The 20,123-nt window shown below is 42.2% G+C and overlaps 1 protein-coding gene across 2 annotated transcripts in view; it reads left to right on the top strand.

Annotated features, from left to right (window-relative positions):
* Positions 1-20,123, top strand: part of PIP5K1B (phosphatidylinositol-4-phosphate 5-kinase type 1 beta) — an 89,171-nt gene that overhangs the window by 22,850 nt on the left and 46,198 nt on the right. For both annotated transcript variants that reach the window (XM_069881206.1, XM_069881207.1), the window contains 2 exons: positions 1,168-1,247; positions 2,994-3,062. In XM_069881206.1, the coding sequence (XP_069737307.1) occupies positions 2,994-3,062 (69 nt within the window). In that variant the 5' untranslated portion in view covers positions 1,168-1,247. The remainder of the gene's footprint in view (positions 1-1,167; positions 1,248-2,993; positions 3,063-20,123) is intronic.

A 20,123-nucleotide genomic window follows, 5' to 3' on the forward strand; every position in this document is an offset into this window, starting at 1 on the left:
AAGTATAGGTAAACTAGATAAACTATACTCAGTTTTAAAACCTATCAAAAAGGAGTTGTTGCCTTTAAGTGGGAGTTTGATGTGTAGGATGTTGGTGATACACATCCAAGTAAAGCAATTATTAAGATACATAAATTGCATGAAGGCTACAATGGAGAATGTAGCTAGCTGCAGTAGGAAAATATCGGTATATGAAGTCTAAGGACGCATTGTTTTGTTCTCAGAAAATCCAAGTTTCTATCTGTTGTCCTGTTTTTGGTATCAGGTGCAAATAATAGGCTGCTTCTCTGAAGGGAAAGAAAATACTGTTTTGAAGCCTTTTATGAAAAGGTTTTAGTGGTATTTTGTGTGCTTTTAAGATTACTGGAAAATTAAATTCAGTGAAAGAGGCTTGGGGATATTTTTTTTAAAAATCATATTTTCGTTATATACAAGATGCTATTAGTATTGATTAAAGACAAATGAGATTTTTTTTTTTTTTATCTGGTATGGCTGAAAAATTTAGTTGAAGAATAGCTTTACTGATATAGCTTAGAACAGATGTGGAAGAGTGGGAGAGCTAGCGGCAAAGAGATATCAAATAGTATCTGATTATGTAATGTTTTCCTGTATGCTTAATCAAAACATTTTAACTATGAAATAGCTCACCAACAAGACTACTTACTTGCACAAATTAAGCTGATATTTGCTGCCGTTATGGAAAACTTCCAAAACAAATTTATTTGTTATCTACGACTGTTCAGTGTGTGGTCTTCCAAATAGTCATTCCTATTGCTTATCTTTTTGGCTTTTGTGGGATTAAAATATGGACTGTCCCAAGTGTGTGGAGATTATAAGATTTGTTGAATTTTTAAAGTCCTCATGGAAGAGAGCATGTAATTAGACCACACTCCAGAGCATGTATAAATGTTTTATTGTAGGGTTGTTGTTGCTACAGTAGTGAAATATCTAGGGCATAGGGAAACTAAACTGCACTGGTTTTATGCTGTGTAATATTGCTAGTTTCTAAGTACATTAGGTAACCCGTCAGTAACCAATTTATTTGACACGATTCTTCAACAGCATCACTTGTATTCTTCCTTGCGCAGAAGAGTAGTAGAAAAAGGAAACAAAGCTATTCAGTGAGATCTAAATTTAATACAAATAACAAAATTTTCCTTTTAATAGGTCCTGGAAAACATTAACAACCAATGAATGGCTTGATCTTTGCTGTCAGCTCCAGATGACTCCTCCTGCTGTTCATAAGGGTGTGTATACTTCCATCATGAAAGTATTGGCAAAATTCTAGAATGATTTTAAAACACATTTTTGTAGCTTTTTTTTTAATTCACTTTGACAATCACACTTAGTGTCTGACCCAAGTGATCTCTAACTTAGTGGTTTATTTCTCACCTAGTGTTCCTTTACAGCCACCATAAGTTGCAATGTCAGATAATCGCCTTGCTCCTTTGAGGAGATACAGTGTGTCAATGCAGTCAAAAGCGTTGGACCTCTGAGACAGGTCACTGAATATCTGGCTCACAAGCCTCATAATTTTGCCCATCATTGTGGCTTTCAAGGTCATCTCATGCAATCTGCTGGGAAACAAGATTTCACTGCTGTGTCTTCCTCCAGACCTACATTGTGGTGTGCATTAAAAGTGTCCTGTAGAATCAGAGTCACATGCCTGGGGCAGTGCTGTCCTTTTAGTCTGCCTAGGAAATCCTTCCCAAAGGGATCCTGTTGAATAATGATTTTGCACTGCAGACACATAAGTTGCTTACACAGTGACTCAGAAGAGAGAACAATTTGCCGCTCTTACGTATTTGATTTTTGAAGAGGGATTTGCAGAATACTGTCTTGGAAAATAAGAATTTCAAAGACTCAATGAGTGTGATTGATTTTTATTGAAACTGTAAATTGACCAAACCATGTGAAACAAAAGGAGAGTGCATGTTTGCTTTGAAAGAGGTTTGCATTAACTGACGTAACTTAAAACTGAAAAAGAACACAGAAAATAAAGCTTCATTGAGTTCCACTAAAGTAGTTGCATCTAGTCCATCTACCAACCTTATCCTTTTGTACTGCAGTGTGCCTAGAAGATCCTGGTTTTGTTTGTCACTATACAGCATCTGAAAAATAGCCGTTGCCCTCCCTTAAGGAGTGTATAGGTCAAATAATTTAGAAACTAATAAAAGTTCATTAAAAGGTGATGTGAACTATGTCTGCCACTGTTGATATGTGAAAGTTGATGAAGTAACCATAGAAAAAAGGTGGTGAAAAATGATAGTGTGACCTGTAGCTTTTAATGTTATTACTGATACTTTGGTAGTGAATACTGGTTTAATAATTTGGAAGACTACACTGCCTTCACAGATATGGAATTCATTCTTTTTTGGTAAAGAGATGAGGAAGCTAGAAGATGTGGCTCTTTCTCAGTGTGTTTGTGGCCTGCACACAGCTGATACTTTGTGCTGCTGCTGATGGCAGCACCTGTCTGATTAAATCTGGGACCCCTGGAGCTGAGCTGTTTTAGAGATGTTTATAAAGGGAATAGAATAAGAACTAATCAGGAGCAAATGGGGAAATGAATATAGGTGGTATGTTTGTATGCTTATAAGCATGTTACTTATTCAAAGTGAAAAACGTGTAACATGGATTCTAAAAAGATGAGTTCAGTAATTTAAATGAAGAGTGAATTTTGGTTGCAGTAGGAAAATTGGACATACCATGCATTTTGAACTGTCCCTGTGAAGAGGGAAAGAGGTGATTTTAAACAAAATGTTCACCTACTGGCCCTCTGGACATAGTTTTAAGCAAATGACCAAAAAGAGAGGAAAACTTAAGATAACTTCAGTGGAGGAAAATGTTTATGAAATTTCACTATTTTGGTGATCGGCTGTCCTCTTAAGGTTTTAATTTAGCAAAAAATGGGCAAGAAATTGTATGAAGTTTCTAAACATTTACTTTCCTAAAGAAACTGCTTTGTTTATAACTGAAGCTTCTATTGTTAGATGTCATCTGTTACTGAAAATGGAGGTGTTGCTGCTGGAAAGCCAAATGAAGAGAAAACATATAAAAAGGTAAGTAAGATGTTTTCATTGCATGTTTTTCCCTTCATGTGAGTAATTCAAACCTGCTCTAAGTGAAATCTATTTCATAACTGACTAAGAACAAAATATGTTCCGTGGATTTTTTGGAAGTGCCTTATTCCTTCTGTGAAATTTTAGAACATCTCTATCCACTGCAGAGCTGACTATTTGAAAGGCTGTTCACTACAGCTTTATAGTATACGTTATTGCTAGATTGATGGAAATGCTTTGCTTTTAGCAACAGATACACCTCTGGGCATGAACACAGTTGTCAGAAATTTAGTGTAGTGAATTCCCAAATGCTTGGAATGTTTAGGCAATGTGTCTGGACTACAAGCCTACCATACCACTTCCTCAATGCTTTGCCAAATAGTGAACTGTTTGATTTGTTTTTTAAAAAAAGAAATTCTGTTTAAGAGAGGGCATATTTAATGTAGGAGCACGCATTAACGATAGCTGCATTGAGGTATTTTGATGTTGTAACAGTAGCTAATACTGGGTTTGGTTTTCTGTCACTGATGGCTGAGAGCAGCATCATTTAGGTTGACGTAGCACTCTTAGTAGCTAAGGGAAGTTATACACGCACTATGTGTTTTTCTATACATATTTACACAACCAAATCGTTAGCTGCTGAATTTGATCATTTACTTGACAGAGTACCTCAAAGAAGAGGTGATTTTTTTTTTACTTAATTTATGTAGTCTAGCATAGAGATCCACCTACTCCTATAGTGTGTATCATATGCTATGGTTTTTAATTTGAGTGTTGCCCACAGCATTGCTGGTGAAGTCAAGGAGAATAGTAGTCTACTATTTCTTTTCCCACGTCTTTTATTGGCAGCAATATATTCAGTATGAGTGGACTTAACATTCCAGAGAGTTTTCTCAGAAATGAAAGGAAATAATGTCTGAGGAAATGCTGTTTTTCTTTTTAGGTGTAGGTTAAGTTCAGTCTCTTGGCTTATGACTTTAAAATATTGAGCTCTAAATAGTTCTCAACATTTAGTGTGAGAAAGGAAAAAAAGTTCAGTGCCTGAGGTGGATACCTTTGCAGTTTTATGTTGCTAGACTAGACGAGACAAATCCTGGTTGTCCCACCACAGGTGAGTTTCCATTCACTGTTCCTGTTCAACTCTAAACTTGCAGTATTCCAGGGGAAGACTTGTGAAGACTTATCATGGCACAAATTCTTCTGTGTATTTACTGGAGATACAGCTCTGACAAAACCTAGGATTCAGAGCTACATCACATTGGGAGATCACAGTGACTATCATCTCCAAATTCTGCCCTTTCCCCTGAACTACTAGTTGTCTGTACCTGTATCTTATGCCAGTTTAATTCCTTTTCTCATACTTACAACCTCAGTTGTTCTGTATTCAGGATCCTGTGTTGCATATGTCCCATAGGTTAGTGTTATCACCAAATATTACCACTATGCTCCTGCTTTTTGTGATAATCCTAATTAAAAAAAAGTATTTTTTAACCCCAGTTTGTCCACACCATGCTTACTGGTAGCATGTTTTTGCTTGATGCTTTCACTTTTAACAGTGTATCTCTTATCTTAAGCCATTTTCATTGCAAACCTTGCACTTCCTGTTAATTCTGATGTTCTTCACATATTCCATGTATTCCTGTTTTCTTCCATATTTTCATATTTATTGTTTTTATGATATCAACTGCGTATGTCTATAAAGTTGTTTACAGGGTGAGCCTGGCAGGACCTGTGCTTGGCAGATACATTTTGTGCCATTTTCCATGTAATTCCATATTCTTATGTAACTTTCACAAGACAATCTTGCCTTGTTGAAGTCCCCCTTACAGTTAAGACCTCCCTGTCTTTTATTGCCCACGTCACTTCTCATCACTCTTTTATACAGGTATTGCAGTTACAGTTCTCTCGCCATGTGTTGTTGCATTTGGTTTGCTTGGCTGGAAAATACTTGCAGTTCTGTCCTGTGATTTGCTGTGCCACTTCCTCCAGAAATCTGAGCTGAAAAAGAGGTTGTTTTCTCAGCCGGTGCTTCTTCAGCTGCCTGGGCAGTTCCTGTGCCCATCTACTGCTGCCCTGGATTGCAGTGGAAACACTTAGGAGAGATATTCTTGTAGTTCTAAGGCTTGACTGTGCTTGCTAACCTACACTCATTGCTCAGATGCTTCACTTACACTATTACAACAAACATACATAATAAAGGTGAAGAAGCTTGTGCTGTTCAGTTTAGAAAAGCAAAGGACAGTGTCTTGGCTTGAATCATGGCAATTCTGGTTTTTATTCTGCTGTGCTTTGACCTCTAATGTATAGGGCTGCTGTTAAGTAAGTAAGTTTGTGAAGGACTTCTGGTATCATTGACCTGGAATATTCTTACCAATGATGTACTTCCCTGAAAAAATCTGGTAGTCAAAGAAGCTGGTTGATGAGATGTGGGCATAGAGGGTTTCAGTGGAGCAATAGCGTAGCTGGAATGAGTAACTAGCCTTTAGTTCAGAAACACAGACATTGGAAAAGTTCTGTAATATCAAGTTTCATGTAGGTGATTAGAGGGTTTACCTCTTAGTATTATCATCTTGAAATGTGATGACAGTTTCAGTTTCAACCGCACCCCAGGTAAAAGGTCTCTCTTGCAGCAAAGCACAGAGTTAATGTCATCCTGCCATCATCTGTTGTTGTGGGACTCACTGGTTCCACATGAGGAGCTGGTAACAGTAATTCTTGTCATGTGCTGTGTGATTTGGTCTTAACTTTAAAGCTTCCTTATGTTCTTTATCCTCTCACAGAGCAAAATTCCAATGTGCCTCTTTGTCCTTCCCCAGCAAGTTGCAGAGGGACTTGGTTATTTAGGGTCTGCAGTCACTTTGTGGCAAAATGTACATAATACTCAGATGCATGCTGGAATGTCCATAATGCCCAAAATAAAACGAAATCACTGGCGGTAAGGGATGCATTGATGCTGCCTTGTTGGAAGGTTAAGCTTTCTTTACATGGAGTGGTGGGTGAGGGAGACCAATAGTCAATCTGATCTAAAAGCAAAAAGGCCTTTTATTTTGAACAATTTTGCATTTTGCTTAATTATATTCTGTGTCCATTCATCTTTAATAACAGGGGGCAAAGACTAAGTGCAGCTTTGGAGATATATACACATATATATACACATATATATATAAAGTACATAGAAATGGGAAAAGGAATGCATGGAAAATATCTGCTTTGTGGTGTAAAATCCAGTAACCCATATGAGAAAACTAAATAAATGCTGGATGAGGGAAAGGCTGTGGATGTGGTCTTCCTGGACTTCAGCAAAGCCTTTGACACAGTTTCTCACAGCGTTCTGCTTGAGAAACTGTCAGCCTCTGGCCTGGACAGGCGCACGCTCTCCTGGGTGGAAAACTGGTTGGATGGCCGGGCCCAGAGAGTGGTGGTAAATGGTGTGAAATCCAGCTGGAGGCCAGTGACAAGTGGGGTTCCCCAGGGCTCAGTGCTGGGTCCAGCCCTGTTCAATGTCTTCATCAATGATCTGGATGAAGGCATCGAGTGCACCCTGAGCAAGTTTGCGGACGACACTAAGCTGGGTGGAAGTGTCGATCTGCTGGAGGGTAGGGAGGCTCTGCAAAGGGATCTGAACAGGCTGGACCGCTGGGCGGAGTCCAATGGCATGAGGTTTAACAAGGCCAAATGCCGGGTCCTGCACTTGGGGCACAACAACCCTATGCAGTGCTACAGACTAGGAGAAGTCTGTCTAGAAAGCTGCCTGGAGGAGAGGGACCTGGGGGTGTTGGTTGACAGCCGACTGAATATGAGCCAGCAGTGTGCCCAGGTGGCCGAGAAGGCCAATGGCATCTTGGCTTGTATCAGAAACGGTGTGACCAGCAGGTCCAGGGAGGTTATCCTCCCTCTGTACTCGGCACTGGTGAGACCGCTGCTCGAATATTGTGTTCAGTTCTGGGCCCCTCACCACAAGAAGGATGTTGAGGCTCTGGAGAGAGTCCAGAGAAGAGCAACAAAGCTGGTGAAAGGGGTGGAGAACAGGCCTTATGAGGAGCGGCTGAGAGAGCTGGGGTTGTTTAGCCTGGAGAAGAGGAGGCTGAGGGGTGACCTCATTGCTCTCTACAACTACCTGAAAGGACGTTGTGGAGAGGAGGGTGCTGGCCTCTTCTCCCAAGTGACAGGGGACAGGACAAGGGGGAATGGCCTCAAGCTCCGCCAGGGGAGGTTTAGGCTAGACGTCAGGAAAAAATTCTTTACAGAAAGGGTCATTGGGCACTGGCAGAGGCTGCCCAGGGAGGTGGTTGAGTCCCCTTCCCTGGAGGTGTTTAAGGCACGGGTGGATGAGGTGCTGAGGGATAGGGTTTAGTGTTTGATGGGAACGGTTGGACTCGATGATCCGATGGGTCTCTTCCAACCTGGTTATTCTGTGATTCTGTGATTCTGTCTTGGCTTTGGAGGTATTTTCTCTATGTCAGATGCAATGAGAAATAAGCCTAACTAATCAATATATATTTGACAATGTTTTAGTTGCTTCATCTGTAAATGTAAATATCTTTTACATTTATATCCTTGTTCTTTAGGAACTGTGAATTCTCTCATAAGAGAAAGCTGGGGGAAATTTAGAGAAAATAATTGCAAATACTTCTTTTCCTTTAATCAATCTGTTTCGTGCAAGTGTGAAAAAAATAGGGGTTTTGTCTTGGAAATAGAAGGTAGTTTTTATTTAATGTAAATGATAATGCTTATCTTAGTCAATACAGTGTCTCCTATTGATACAGAGTTGAATGACAGCTTACTAAAACCCATTTCCATCAGAAAACAAATTGTTTCTAACAACTGTTTGAAGAAAAACAATTTTCTGCTCATTCATGTAAAAACCCGCACATTCATTTCATTGTGGTTCACTCCCTCTTAATTGTGAAGACTCCAGAGGAGATAATGTTGATATTGCTTTGATAAGCAGCTGGACTAGACTGGCTCATGTGGAAAGGACATGTAGCTGCACATGGTGATGTGGGACTCAGTTGCTGCAGCAGGTTCAAAATGAGTGGGAACTGAAGACTCTTTATTCTACGCCCTCTTATGTTGTTCTGTCTTCATTCTGTAATTCTGCCTTTTGCACACTGTTCATACTGTCAGGGTGTGGACTGCTAAAAGATGTTTTTGTCTGATGCACCTCAGCTTTGAGGAGTGGTTATCTGTCATCAATTAGGTTGTAGCTCTAAATTGGAGAGATATGGATTTAAGAGATGGACCACTCAGTGGGTAAGGAATTGGCTGGATGATCACAGTCAAAGAGTTGTGGTCAACGGCTCGGTGTCCAAGTGGAGACTGGTAGTGATTGGCATTCCTCAGGGGTCAGTGTTTCTTTCACATCTTTGTTACAGACATGGACAGTGGGATGGAGTGCACCTGCAGCAAGGTTGCAGACAACACCAAGCTGTGTGGCACAGTTGACTCAGTGGAGGGAAGGGATGCCATCCAGGGGGACCTTGACAGGCATGGGAGGTGGGCATGTGCAAACCTCAGGAAGTTCAACAAGGCCAAGTGCCAGGTCCTGCATCTGGATCAGGACAATCCTAAGCACACTTACGGGCTAGGTGGAGAATGGATTGAGAGTAGCCTGGAAGAGAAGATCATGGAGATCTTCTGGATGAGAAGCTCAACATGACCCTGCAATGTGTGCTTGCATCTTAGGAAGCCAACCATATCGTGAACTTCATCAAAAGAAGCGTAACCAGCAAGTTGAGGCTGTGATTCTTCTGCTGCTACTCTGGTCTTGTGAGAGCCCCTTGGAGTACTGCATTCAATTCTAGAGTCCTCAGTGCAGCAAGGACATATCTGTTAAGAGTCCAGAGGTAGGCCACGAAGATGATCAGAGAGCTGGAGAACCTTCTCTGTGAGGACAGGCTGGGAGAGTTGAGGTTGTTTAACCTAGAGAAGAAAAGGTTCCTTGGAGACCTTAATGAGCCTTCCAGTACTTAAAGGGAACCTGCATGAAAGATGAGGAAGGGCTCTGTATCAGGAAGTGCAGTGACAGGATGAGGGATAATGGTTTTAAGCTGAAAGAGGGGAGATTTAGATTAACTATTAGGAAGAAATTTTTTACTGTGAGGGTAGTGAGGCACTGGAATAAGTTTTCTAGAGAAATCGTGGATGCCTCATCCGTGGTGTTGTTCAAGACCAGATTAGATGAGGCTATGAGCAACAATGGCATGGGAAATTGGAACCAGATGATCTTTAAGGTTCCTTCCAACCCAAACCATTCTATGATTCACATAACTTTGAGACCAAAGAGCTTTTTAATTATGTAAACGGTGGTGAGCATTTTGAGGGTGAGAGTTTTTTGGTTAGTTGGTTTGCATGTGGGTTGGTTTGTTTGTTTGTTCTTAGAAAAGAAACGGGGAAAAAAACTGTGTGTTCTTTTTACTCTGTTTCCTGTCTGAAGATCTTAAGCAAAGTAGCAATGGAGCCTGGCAACATAGTGCAGTCACCGGAATGTAACTTGTCTTGGATATCCATCACAGTCTTGTCACTGAAATCTGGAGTATTCAGTATCCACTTTTTTTTCATTTCCTCCTGTTACTTTGCAGATTTTTTTGTTGACACTTATGCAGCTTTTGGATTGTGTTGTCATCAAATGTCCCTAAATCTGCTTTTCAACAAAACAGAGTTCGGTATTACCCTGATGCTTAATACTAGGCAGGCAACAAGAATGAGGCACAAACAAGTCTGTCAAAGCACATTAAGTGCGTAGAAGAAAATTTCACAAGTAAAAGAAACAGGTTTATACAGTGTGCTTGCTGTGGAAAACACCTACTAGATTACCAAAATCTCTACTTGTAATCGTAAGGCTGCCAGACACGCACACAATTACTTTGTTCCTCATTTTTACATATCTTGTGGCTGTTCTGCCTGGCATAATGCAAGCACTTTATGTAACCTTTTCAAAACTGCGTATCGTAAATGTGAGTCACTTTGCCCAGGAGCAAAAGGAAATTGCCTCAATAAAGGAAACCCACTACCTGTTGCTAGGGCTTGCAAACGTACCCAAGTAATATTGCTGCATTACTTCTGGCATTGGTATATGTCTGCATGTAGGCTTTACAGTGGAGGTTGAAACTTCACTACTGGAGTTTTTGCTGTACTGGGGCCTATGTTTTAAGCAGCAGGCTTTTAAGCACTTTGCACATCCACAGAGATACTGAACTGACTGTCTTTAGTGACTTTGGAGCAGTGGCTATTGCCAAACTTGCAGGTCTCAAATTCTTTTTCTTGGAGAGGCAGAAGAACCACAACACTTGGATGCATGGCTGCTTCTGTAACTTTAGCATAAATCTGAAATGGAGGAAAAATTAATTGAAAGCCATGGAGTCACCTGAATCCAGTTTTGGAAAGTGAAGAGAGATGAGATTCAGCTTGGGTCAGAAAGTCATTCTGATAGCAGTTGAACTGGAAGAATCTAATGTGTGGATTTCTTAACTGTTTTCTGCAAGGACATACCAACAAAGCTGTTAAAATTATTCAAAGAACAACAAGAAACCTACTTTCACTAACTTTGAACAGTAATTGTATAAAGGTGGAGAGGAAGATGCAATACTATCAGTTGCGCTTGTTTATGATCTAGAATTTAAGCTAGCATTCAGCATAGTGTGCCAGAAGAGAGAACTACTTAGCAATAAACATTCATGCCCCCAGGCCTCTCACCCAGCCCCAGCTGCAAGAGGGGAGCGTGACAGAAGTGGGGGAAGCAGTTAATAGAGAGAAAACTAGTGTGAACTGAAGGAAGCATGAAGGAGAACTAGTAGCTATAGCAACCCATGGTTAGAAGTTGTGGGGAAACAGTAAAACTAGTTCAGTCAGTGAGATTATTCTCGTAATTCTCTTTTTGTGCACCTGTTTGTGATTTAAAATAACAGGAAATTGATAGCTGAAATGTGGCAGCTGTAGAGAGCCTACTTACGTGGGGAAGCCATCTCCAGAAGCTTCAGCAGAAGCAGCTGCAAGAAGTGCTTGCAGTCCCACTGAAACAACACAGTAGTCACTTTTGAGAGAGCACTAGTGCAGAAGCAATGGGGCACATATACCTTTGGTCTAATTGCAGCTTCCTAATGTTCAAAGAGAAATTAAGCCTGCATTGCTCTGCTTGAATGTTGCTTGAAGAGGACATACTGTTTTTCAACAGGACCTCTCCTCAGGTGGTTTGACTTAAGGGTCTACACAATTTATTGAGGTTTAGTATCTTTACAGGAGTCTAAGAAAGATAAACTGTGTTTGCATGGGAGTGATAGTGTGTGTGGATTCCTGGTACTTGGAGCAACCAGTATAACTAAAAAACAAATGCTTACTTGTAGAAAATTCACATCTAGCCTAACCCATGTGGCTTGAATCATGTTGGCCAAGTGAGACTCTGTGGATTTTATTTACTGTTTTTCTAGCTTCACTGAGAATGCTGCCCGCAGGAAGGCATCTGTATTTAGCTATTCTACACCAGTCCACTTAAGTCCTAGCAAGCAGCAGAGTGGACTGGTGAGGGAGATGAGAGCAGATTTCTCCACAGACAATAGTTGAAAGATCTGAACTAATGGCAGCTACATTATGGGAAGCATGGCTACAGAGTAGTATTCATTAGTGGCACCTTCTGTTCAGATGCTTTTTTCTCTCCATCTCTTATGCGGAACTGTGGTAACCAGGTATCTGTGCCATTTTATTAGGGAGATTATAAAACCTGTTTGAATAGCAGTAGTTCAGGAGGTGGAAGAAAGCAAATATTTTTTTTGCCTACAGAGTGATAGTGAGGTGGAGTTGCCGAGGCAGAGTTCATTTTTTGTCATTGTTTTATAGCACCTGCAATAAGGCAGCTGTCTTCTGGAAGAGTCACCATCTTTGCCCCGGTTCATAGGCCAAACTTCAGCTACAATAAAATGAGTTATAAAAAGGGGACAACAGATAAACATGAACAAAGTTTACATCCATGCAATCCTGAAGGATCCCTAGAATGTCTACTTTTAAAAAAGGCAAGGTTGTTACATTTTTTAGGAGCTGCTTGTGGGGAACGCGTAAAGACTTAGCAAAGAACAGTTGAAAGCCAAAAGAAAAATGGGACAATAATTTTGTGAGTGAGAGGAGAGGGGAACTTCTATCAAATTAAATGAAGCCTGTAATACACCACATTTCTCTCTGATGATGATTTGTTAAATAATTTGTTTTCTGTCATTAGTAGTCCCATACAAATATGGAGAAAATAAAAAAAAATTGTTTAGAAGAATGAACCTACTTATCTTATCAGAGGTCTTTGGACACTATGTACCCAGAGCCAATCCTTTACCATCACATTGGCAGTTAGGTTTGCTGGCCATTTACAGCCTTCACACTCTAATGGAAGTAATTATTAAGCAATGTGTAATATGCTTCCTGGTAACTATAGTACCTATATGTTTGTCATCTGTGTTTGGTTTTGGGTTTTTTTCATGTATTATAGAGGACTTGTCTCTAAATTGCAGTTGTTAAATAGCTTCAGTTCACTTGACTCCTTGTTGTCTGAATGTAAACTTCTTTTACAGACATTATGTATGTCTGATTAGCGCTTTTCTTTTATGAAAATAACAAATCTAAATTTTGCAGAACTAGCTTGAAAGCAATGATCTGTAATAAAAACAGTGTTAAAATAATACTTAATGTATTCATGGGATCTTGCACAAGCTTAAACCTGATTTGAAAGGACTTAAGTTATCATTTATTTTGCTATTCTGAAAAAGGATTTCAACTTGGAGTGATGCAGAGCAAGTGGAAGAGCCGTCTGTAGAGAACGGGAATTTATGGGATAGCATATCTGGTGCTAGAATATTTATTGATGGTGCATATATTCCACATACCTAACTGTCTGTATTATATTCTGTTTTCATCCTGTAGCCTGTTGGTTTGCTTTATGGCCTCAAGTTGTGCCAAGCAAGATTTGGACTGGATATTAGGAAAAATTTATTCACCAAAACGGTTGTGAAGCACCGGAACAGACTGCCCCAGGACGTGGTTTAGTCCCTGTCCCTGGAGGTATTTAAAAAACATGTAGGTATGATGCTTAGGGATATGGTTTAGCAGTAGACTTGTTAGTGTTAGGTTTACAATTGGACTCAGTAATCTTAAGGATCTTTTCTAACCTGAATGGTTCTATGATTTTGTGGACAGCAAGGCAGGCTGACTAAAATAGACAATGTGGGACTATTAAGGGTGGAATTACATAAGCATTATGAAATACAATAAAGCAATTTTGTAGCTTGAGGTGAAAATTACAAAGTCATTACAACAAAACTCTATTATTTGCTAATCTATTACTTGTATATAGAGCAAACTAAAGAGGGAGAATGGTATGATCCCGTTCATGTTCTATGTAAAGCCGAGTCTATCGGAGTCTGTCTGGGAGGCTTTTTGTCTCAACAGTTTAGAAATTGTGGGACTTCTCCTGGAGCACTTTGGGATAAAATGTTCAGACGTATCTGCCTGAAATGCAGCTCTTTTCCTATTGCTTATCTGTTCCTATTTAACAGGCATCTGTTGGTAGGTGGGAAAGGAATGCCTTGTTGAAATACTGGCACTCTGGAGAAGTAGTACAGGGAATGGGCAATTTCTCAGTTTGCAGGGCAGCAGGAATTGTAGATTACATTATATTTAATCATATACTTTCATGCTTTCCTTCTCAGTATCTGCATAAGGTACAGTTTAACTCAATTTTGTGTGGAAATCTTGCTTTTCTTTCCTGAAGTAATGTTTGTTGAAAACCTTGAGTGTCAAGAAACTACCTGATACTGTTTGTGGACTGGAGAGAAATCCAGAGGTCCCACTACCAAGATAAGAGTATACTGGGCATACAGGGCAAAGCACTGAGGTGGAATAAATTCAGTGTCCATTGAGATGTCTTCAGGAGATGATAGCACATTAATTTTCAGGAGGTAGCTTTTTGCTAATTCAGACTTCACTTGTCCTCCTGCAGCCAGTAGAAAGAGAAACCTAAGCTTGTTTTATGCTGGGAGAGTGTGACTTGTCTTTTTTTTTTATTCAGCTGGCTGACATTAGTGCTTTTGTGAATCAAGGGACTGATCCTGCTAGAAACCTGTAGTTGTATCAGGTCTTTTGTAACTGGTTGGCTGGACACAGAGAAGCTGTTGCTAGCCGAGGAGTACCAATGCATAGATTTTGAGGGCTGGAGAGGAAACAGCAGGTCTGTCCTTTTCAACAGCAGCACCAAAAGTGAAGAATAGTGTAAGTTAGTGAGTCTTTGGCTGATCTGAGAGAGATGAGGTTGTGTGCATACACTCGTGTAAGTTTATACTGCTATGTGTTGCCAAAGAGTACAGATCCTGGCCAGGGACATTAGGACCCATAGAATCAGAACCAATAAAAGATAGTTTAATCTTAAGCTGGCAATATTTTTATGAGTTTCTGTTTTCATTGTCAGTACAAAAACCACAAAAGCACCTATGCAGTAGATAGAAATACCCTCATCAGCAGAAGGATGATAAAACTTAAAACTTTTGCTTTAGTGTGCCTCTTTATTTAGCAAAGACAATTGTCACAATATGGCCCATTTGCTACAAAACCATTTAGTTTCATATTCTACAATTTATCAGCTGCAGTTGTTTATCCTGCTGATTATTCTCATCCTTTCATTTCTTAGAGCTTCAGATGTTCATAATAAGTTAAATGATCCAAGAGTCACTGTACAGTTCCTGTACCCTGTCAGCTGTAAAGTTACAGCAGATATATAGACTTGGGACAACTTTCTGAACCTCTGCATGAGGCTAATAGGAAGCAAAATTTACTTCAGTCTCCAAAAGAGAGAACTCATGGCACAGAAGGTTGCTGAATTTTATTTCTTGCTCTGCAGTGAGAGAGTATTAAAGAGGAGTTGAAAGAAATAAGGAGCTTAGGTTTGAAACTAGTTTTTACTGCCTTCATGGGCATTAAAGGAGTTGCTTGAGTAAAAAAAAATACATGAGAGAGAATTTTTCCATTTGCATTTGTAGAGTCCAATATATGTGTTTTTGAAGTATTAAAATGGTTGAACCAAAACATTTACCCTCAGGCTTGAGAAGCAGCTTTGTTTTTCTTCCTGGGGTTCTGTTCTCAATTGCAAATAATTGTAATAAAGAAGTTAGACCAAAACAAGTTTTTATATTGAGACAAAATCCAGGGTTTATTTTGCTGTCATTCTAAGGCTTGTGAAAACAAAAACTTGTCATTTCACAGAATCACAGAATCACAGAATAACCAGGTTGGAAGAGACCCGCCGGATCATCGAGTCCAACCGTTCCTATCAAACACTAAACCATATCCCTCAGCACCTCGTCCACCCGTGCCTTAAACACCTCCAGGGAAGGTGACTCAACCACCTCCCTGGGCAGCCTCTGCCAGTGCCCAATGACCCTTTCTGTAAAGAATTTTTTCCTGACGTCTAGCCTAAACCTCCCCTGGCGGAGCATGAGGCCATTCCCTCTTGTCCTGTCCCCTGTCACTTGGGAGAAGAGGCCAGCTCCCTCCTCTCCACAACGTCCTTTCAGGTAGTTGTAGAGAGCAATGAGGTCACCCCTCAGCCTCCTCTTCTCCAGGCTAAACAACCCCAGCTCTCTCAGCCGCTCCTCATAAGGCCTGTTCTCCAGCCCCTTCACCAGCTTTGTTGCTCTTCTCTGGACTCTCTCCAGAGCCTCAACATCCTTCTTGTGGTGAGGGGCCCAGAACTGAACACAATATTCGAGGAGCGGTCTCACCAGTGCCGAGTACAGAGGGAGGATAACCTCCCTGGACCTGCTGGTCACACCGTTTCTGATACAAGCCAAGATGCCATTGGCCTTCTCGGCCACCTGGGCACACTGCTGGCTCATATTCAGTCGGCTGTCAACCAACACCCCCAGGTCCCTCTCCTCCAGGCAGCTTTCTAGACAGACTTCTCCTAGTCTGTAGCACTGCATAGGGTTGTTGTGCCCCAAGTGCAGGACCCGGCATTTGGCCTTGTTAAACCTCATGCCATTGGACTCTGCCCAGTGGTCCAGCCTGTTCAGATCCCTTTGCAGAGCCTCCCGACCCTCCAGCAGATCGACACTTCCACCCAGCTTAGTGTCGTCCGCAAACTTGCTCAGGGTGCACTCGATGCCTTCATCCAGATCATTGATGAAGACATTGAACAGGGCTGGACCCAGCACTGAGCCCTGGGGAACCCCACTTGTCACTGGCCTCCAGCTGGATTTCACACCATTTACCACCACTCTCTGGGCCCAGCCATCCAACCAGTTTTCCACCCAGGAGAGTGTGCACCTGTCCAGGCCAGAGGCTGACAGTTTCTCAAGCAGAACACTGTGAGAAACTGTGTCAAAGGCTTTGCTGAAGTCCAGGAAGACCACATCCACAGCCTTTCCCTCATCCAGTAGCCGAGTCACTTTGTCATAGAAGGCGATCAGGTTAGTCTGGCAAGACCTGCCTTTTGTGAACCCATGTTGACTGGGCCTGATCACCCAGTTCTCTTGCATGTGCTTCATGATAGCACTCAAGATCACCTGCTCCATGACTTTCCCTGGCACTGAGGTCAGACTGACAGGCCTGTAGTTTCCTGGGTCCTCCCTGCGGCCCTTTTTGTAGATGGGCACAACATCAGCCAGCCTCCAGTCCAGTGGGACTTCCCCAGTCTTCCCGGACTGTTGGAAGATGATGGAAAGGGGTTTGGCCAGCATATCCGCCAGCTCCTTCAGTACCCTAGGGTGAATCCCGTCCGGCCCCATAGACTTGTGGCTGTCCAGTCTGGCTAGCAAGGCACTGACCACCTCCTCTTGGATCATGGGAGCCTCATTATGCTCCTCTAGCTCCTGGGTTTGTACACAGACGGAACGACCCTCCTTACGACTAAAGACTGAGGCAAAGAAGGCATTAAGTACCTCAGCCTTTTCCTCATCCCCTGTTACTGTTGTTCCTTCTGTGTCCAATAGGGACTGTATGGTCTCCCTAGTCCGCCTTTTATTATTTATATATTTGTAGAAAGATTTTTTGTTATCTTTCACTGACTTGGCCAATCCAATTTCTAGCTGAGCCTTAGCCCTTCTGATTTTTTCCCTACACAATCTCACTTCCCTCCTGTAGTCCACCCAAGAGGCCTGTCCCTTCTTCCAGAGGCCATAAACATTTCTCTTCTTCTTGATATCCCTCAAGATCTCTCTATTCAACCAAGCTGGCTTTCTCCCCTGCCGGCTTTTTTTCCGGACCATGGGGATGGCTTTCTCCTGAGCTGCTAGGACCACCCTTTTGAAGAGCTCCCAGCCCTCCTGGGCTCCCTTGCCCTTGAGTACTGTCTCCCATGAGACTTCACCAACCAGCCTGCTGAAGAGATCAAAGTCTGCCCTCTGGAAATTTAATGTTACCGTCTTGCTAACCACCCTCTTCACTTCACCTAGAACAGAAAATTTTATAATCTCATGGTCGCTTAGTCCTAGGCGTCCACCTACCGCCACATCCCCTACAAGGCCTTCTCTGTTCACCAACAGGAGGTCCAGGAGGGCACCTTCCCTGGTTGGTTCATTCACCAACTGTGCAAGGAAGTTGTCTCCCACGCACTCCAGGAACCTCCTAGACTGCTTCCTTTCTGCTGTGTTGTACACCCAGCAGATATCAGGCAGATTGAAGTCTCCCACCAGAACAAGAGGCATTGATCTAGAGATTGACCGCAGCTGTTTATAGAAGAGCTCATCAGCTTGTTCTCCTTGGTTGGGTGGTCTGTAACAGACTCCCATCACAAAATCTACCTTCTGGTGGGCTCCTCTGATTTTGACCCACAGGCACTCAACCTCCTGATCGCCACAATCCATCTCAGTGATGTCCAAGTCCTCCCTTACAAAGAGGGCTACCCTACCTCCTCTCCTACCCTTCCTGTCCCGCCTGAAAAGCTTATACCCCACCATAGCCGTACTCCAGTTATATGAGTCGTCCCACCACGTTTCCGTGATGGCAACGACATCATAGGCCCCTTGCCCTACGACAGCTTCCAGTTCTTCCTTCTTATTCCCCATGCTGCGTGCATTGGTGTAAATGCACTTCAGCTGAGCTGCTGAGCCTTCAGCCCTCCTAGAGGGAACAGGGTTCGTTCCCAACTGCCTGGTAACTGGAGTACTTAACACCAGAGTGCCTACATCTCCCTTAGCACCCCGAGGTGTGTTCTCCCCCACTTTTTGTGCGGTGAGGTACTGGTGGTCCTCGCCCGCGCACCCTCTCCCAATCACCAGTTCCCCACATCCAGGCTCGTTCCTGTCTAGCCTGGGCTCAACCCCGTCCCCCTTCACATCTAGTTTAAAGCTCGATTTATGAGCTTGGCTAGGTTTTTGGCAAGGGCTTTAGCCTCCCTAGGAGACCCATGTTTCCCGCCCTTAGCGAGAAAGCCTGGGGGTGCGTGAGCCACCCCATGATCAAAAAAGCCAAAGCCCCTCTCCTCGCACCAGGCTCGGAGCCAGGTATTAATCGAATTCTTCATCCTGGCTTCCCCCTCCTCTCTATTTAGCATTGGGATGGAGCAGAATACTACTTGTGCCCCAGAGCCCTCCATCATTCTCCCAATTGCCCTGAAGCCATTCTTGATGGCTTTGGCCTTTTTGTTTGGTAGGTCGTCATTACCAGTTTGGACTACTGTCAGAGGATAGTAGTCTGTCTCGTGGACCAGGGAAGGAAGTTTTCTAGCTACCTCCTTCCCTGATGCACCCGGTAAGCAGCAGACCTCTCTGTGGAGTGGGTCCGGTCTGCAAATGGGTCCCTCCGTTCCTTTTAGGAGGGAGTCCCCTACAACAATCACCCTCCTCTTCTTCTTGATGGAGGATGTTTTTATCTTTTTCTGAGAATGGTGCAGCCTAGGGAAGGATTCTAGGCTGTGGGAGCCACCATCCTCATCCTCAGGGCTGGATTCCACCTGCAGCACCTGGTACTTGTTCGCCAGGGGGATCTGGGGCTTTGCTGTCTGGGTGAGGGGAGAGGGGATTTGTTAAGGAGATAGCAGGTGACTAGCTTTTGTTTGGGTTAACTTATAACAGTGGTTCATGAACAAGTTGTCTTTGGGCCAGCAGTTCCCTTCAGCGTGCTGTAACTGCTATCAGCTATTTCTCAAACTGTTGTTAAAAATACTCTGATTTCATAACATTGCTTTTCTCATAAACCCATTGCCAGTTGGTGCAGGAGTTATAGGTAGTACTAATGGCACTCTTGAATAGGAGTGGAAATTAATAGGAAGGTAACGTTATAAATAAGGTCTACACCATACTAGTAGAAGACTTTATGTTCTGCCCTCCAGAAACTGTAGATCTTCTTTGGAATTAAGAGAAATCCTACAGATATAGTTTATGAACTTGGACTGTGAAACTGTGATCCGTAATTGTCCTCTTGAATTCACATTGCAAGATTACTGGCCTTTTTTCCTTTTTTTAATGACTTCTCTCTCATTACAGTGTTACAGTACTCTGCTGTCTGCTGCTTCTTCAGACGTAGTCCCTTGCTGCAGCAGTAGACATGATAGGCATCCAGCTATGAAGCAGAAAGTACTTGTATGTGTATTGGTTTGATCAAAGTTACATAATTACTGCTTTTGTTGGGCATTAATCATTCATGAATAGCGGCTTTTCAAGGAAAGAAAAATGTGAATCTCCTTAAGACAAAGCCAAATCTTTTTCATAGTCAAAGAAGCAGTCTAAGAATGGTGGTGTTGTTTGTTCCCAGCAAATTGCCTGCTCTGAACTGTTATGCAACTGCAAGTTCTGATGGCGTGCAGTCTAAATTATTTAGAAGGTACACATCTCTGTCTTTTCTAAAAATAAGCAGTCACTCTAGCATATGTTGTTCCGAGAACTCTAACAACAGTAGTTTTGTGTACTTGCACCCTTCCTTATGTAATTCCCACTCCTGAAATCTTTTCGTTCAAGTTCTGAAGCAGTTCTGACCATGAAAATTCTATTGTTCTTTGCTTCCACTGATAGTCTTTTGTTTGTTTAATGGGAGGTAATACCTGAAAATGGGCACAAAAATGTTGTCTTTATACTGGTGAAAATAAGCCATGCCAAG

Source organism: Phaenicophaeus curvirostris, chromosome Z, assembly GCF_032191515.1.
Source record: "Phaenicophaeus curvirostris isolate KB17595 chromosome Z, BPBGC_Pcur_1.0, whole genome shotgun sequence".
Classification (NCBI taxonomy): domain Eukaryota; kingdom Metazoa; phylum Chordata; class Aves; order Cuculiformes; family Cuculidae; genus Phaenicophaeus; species Phaenicophaeus curvirostris.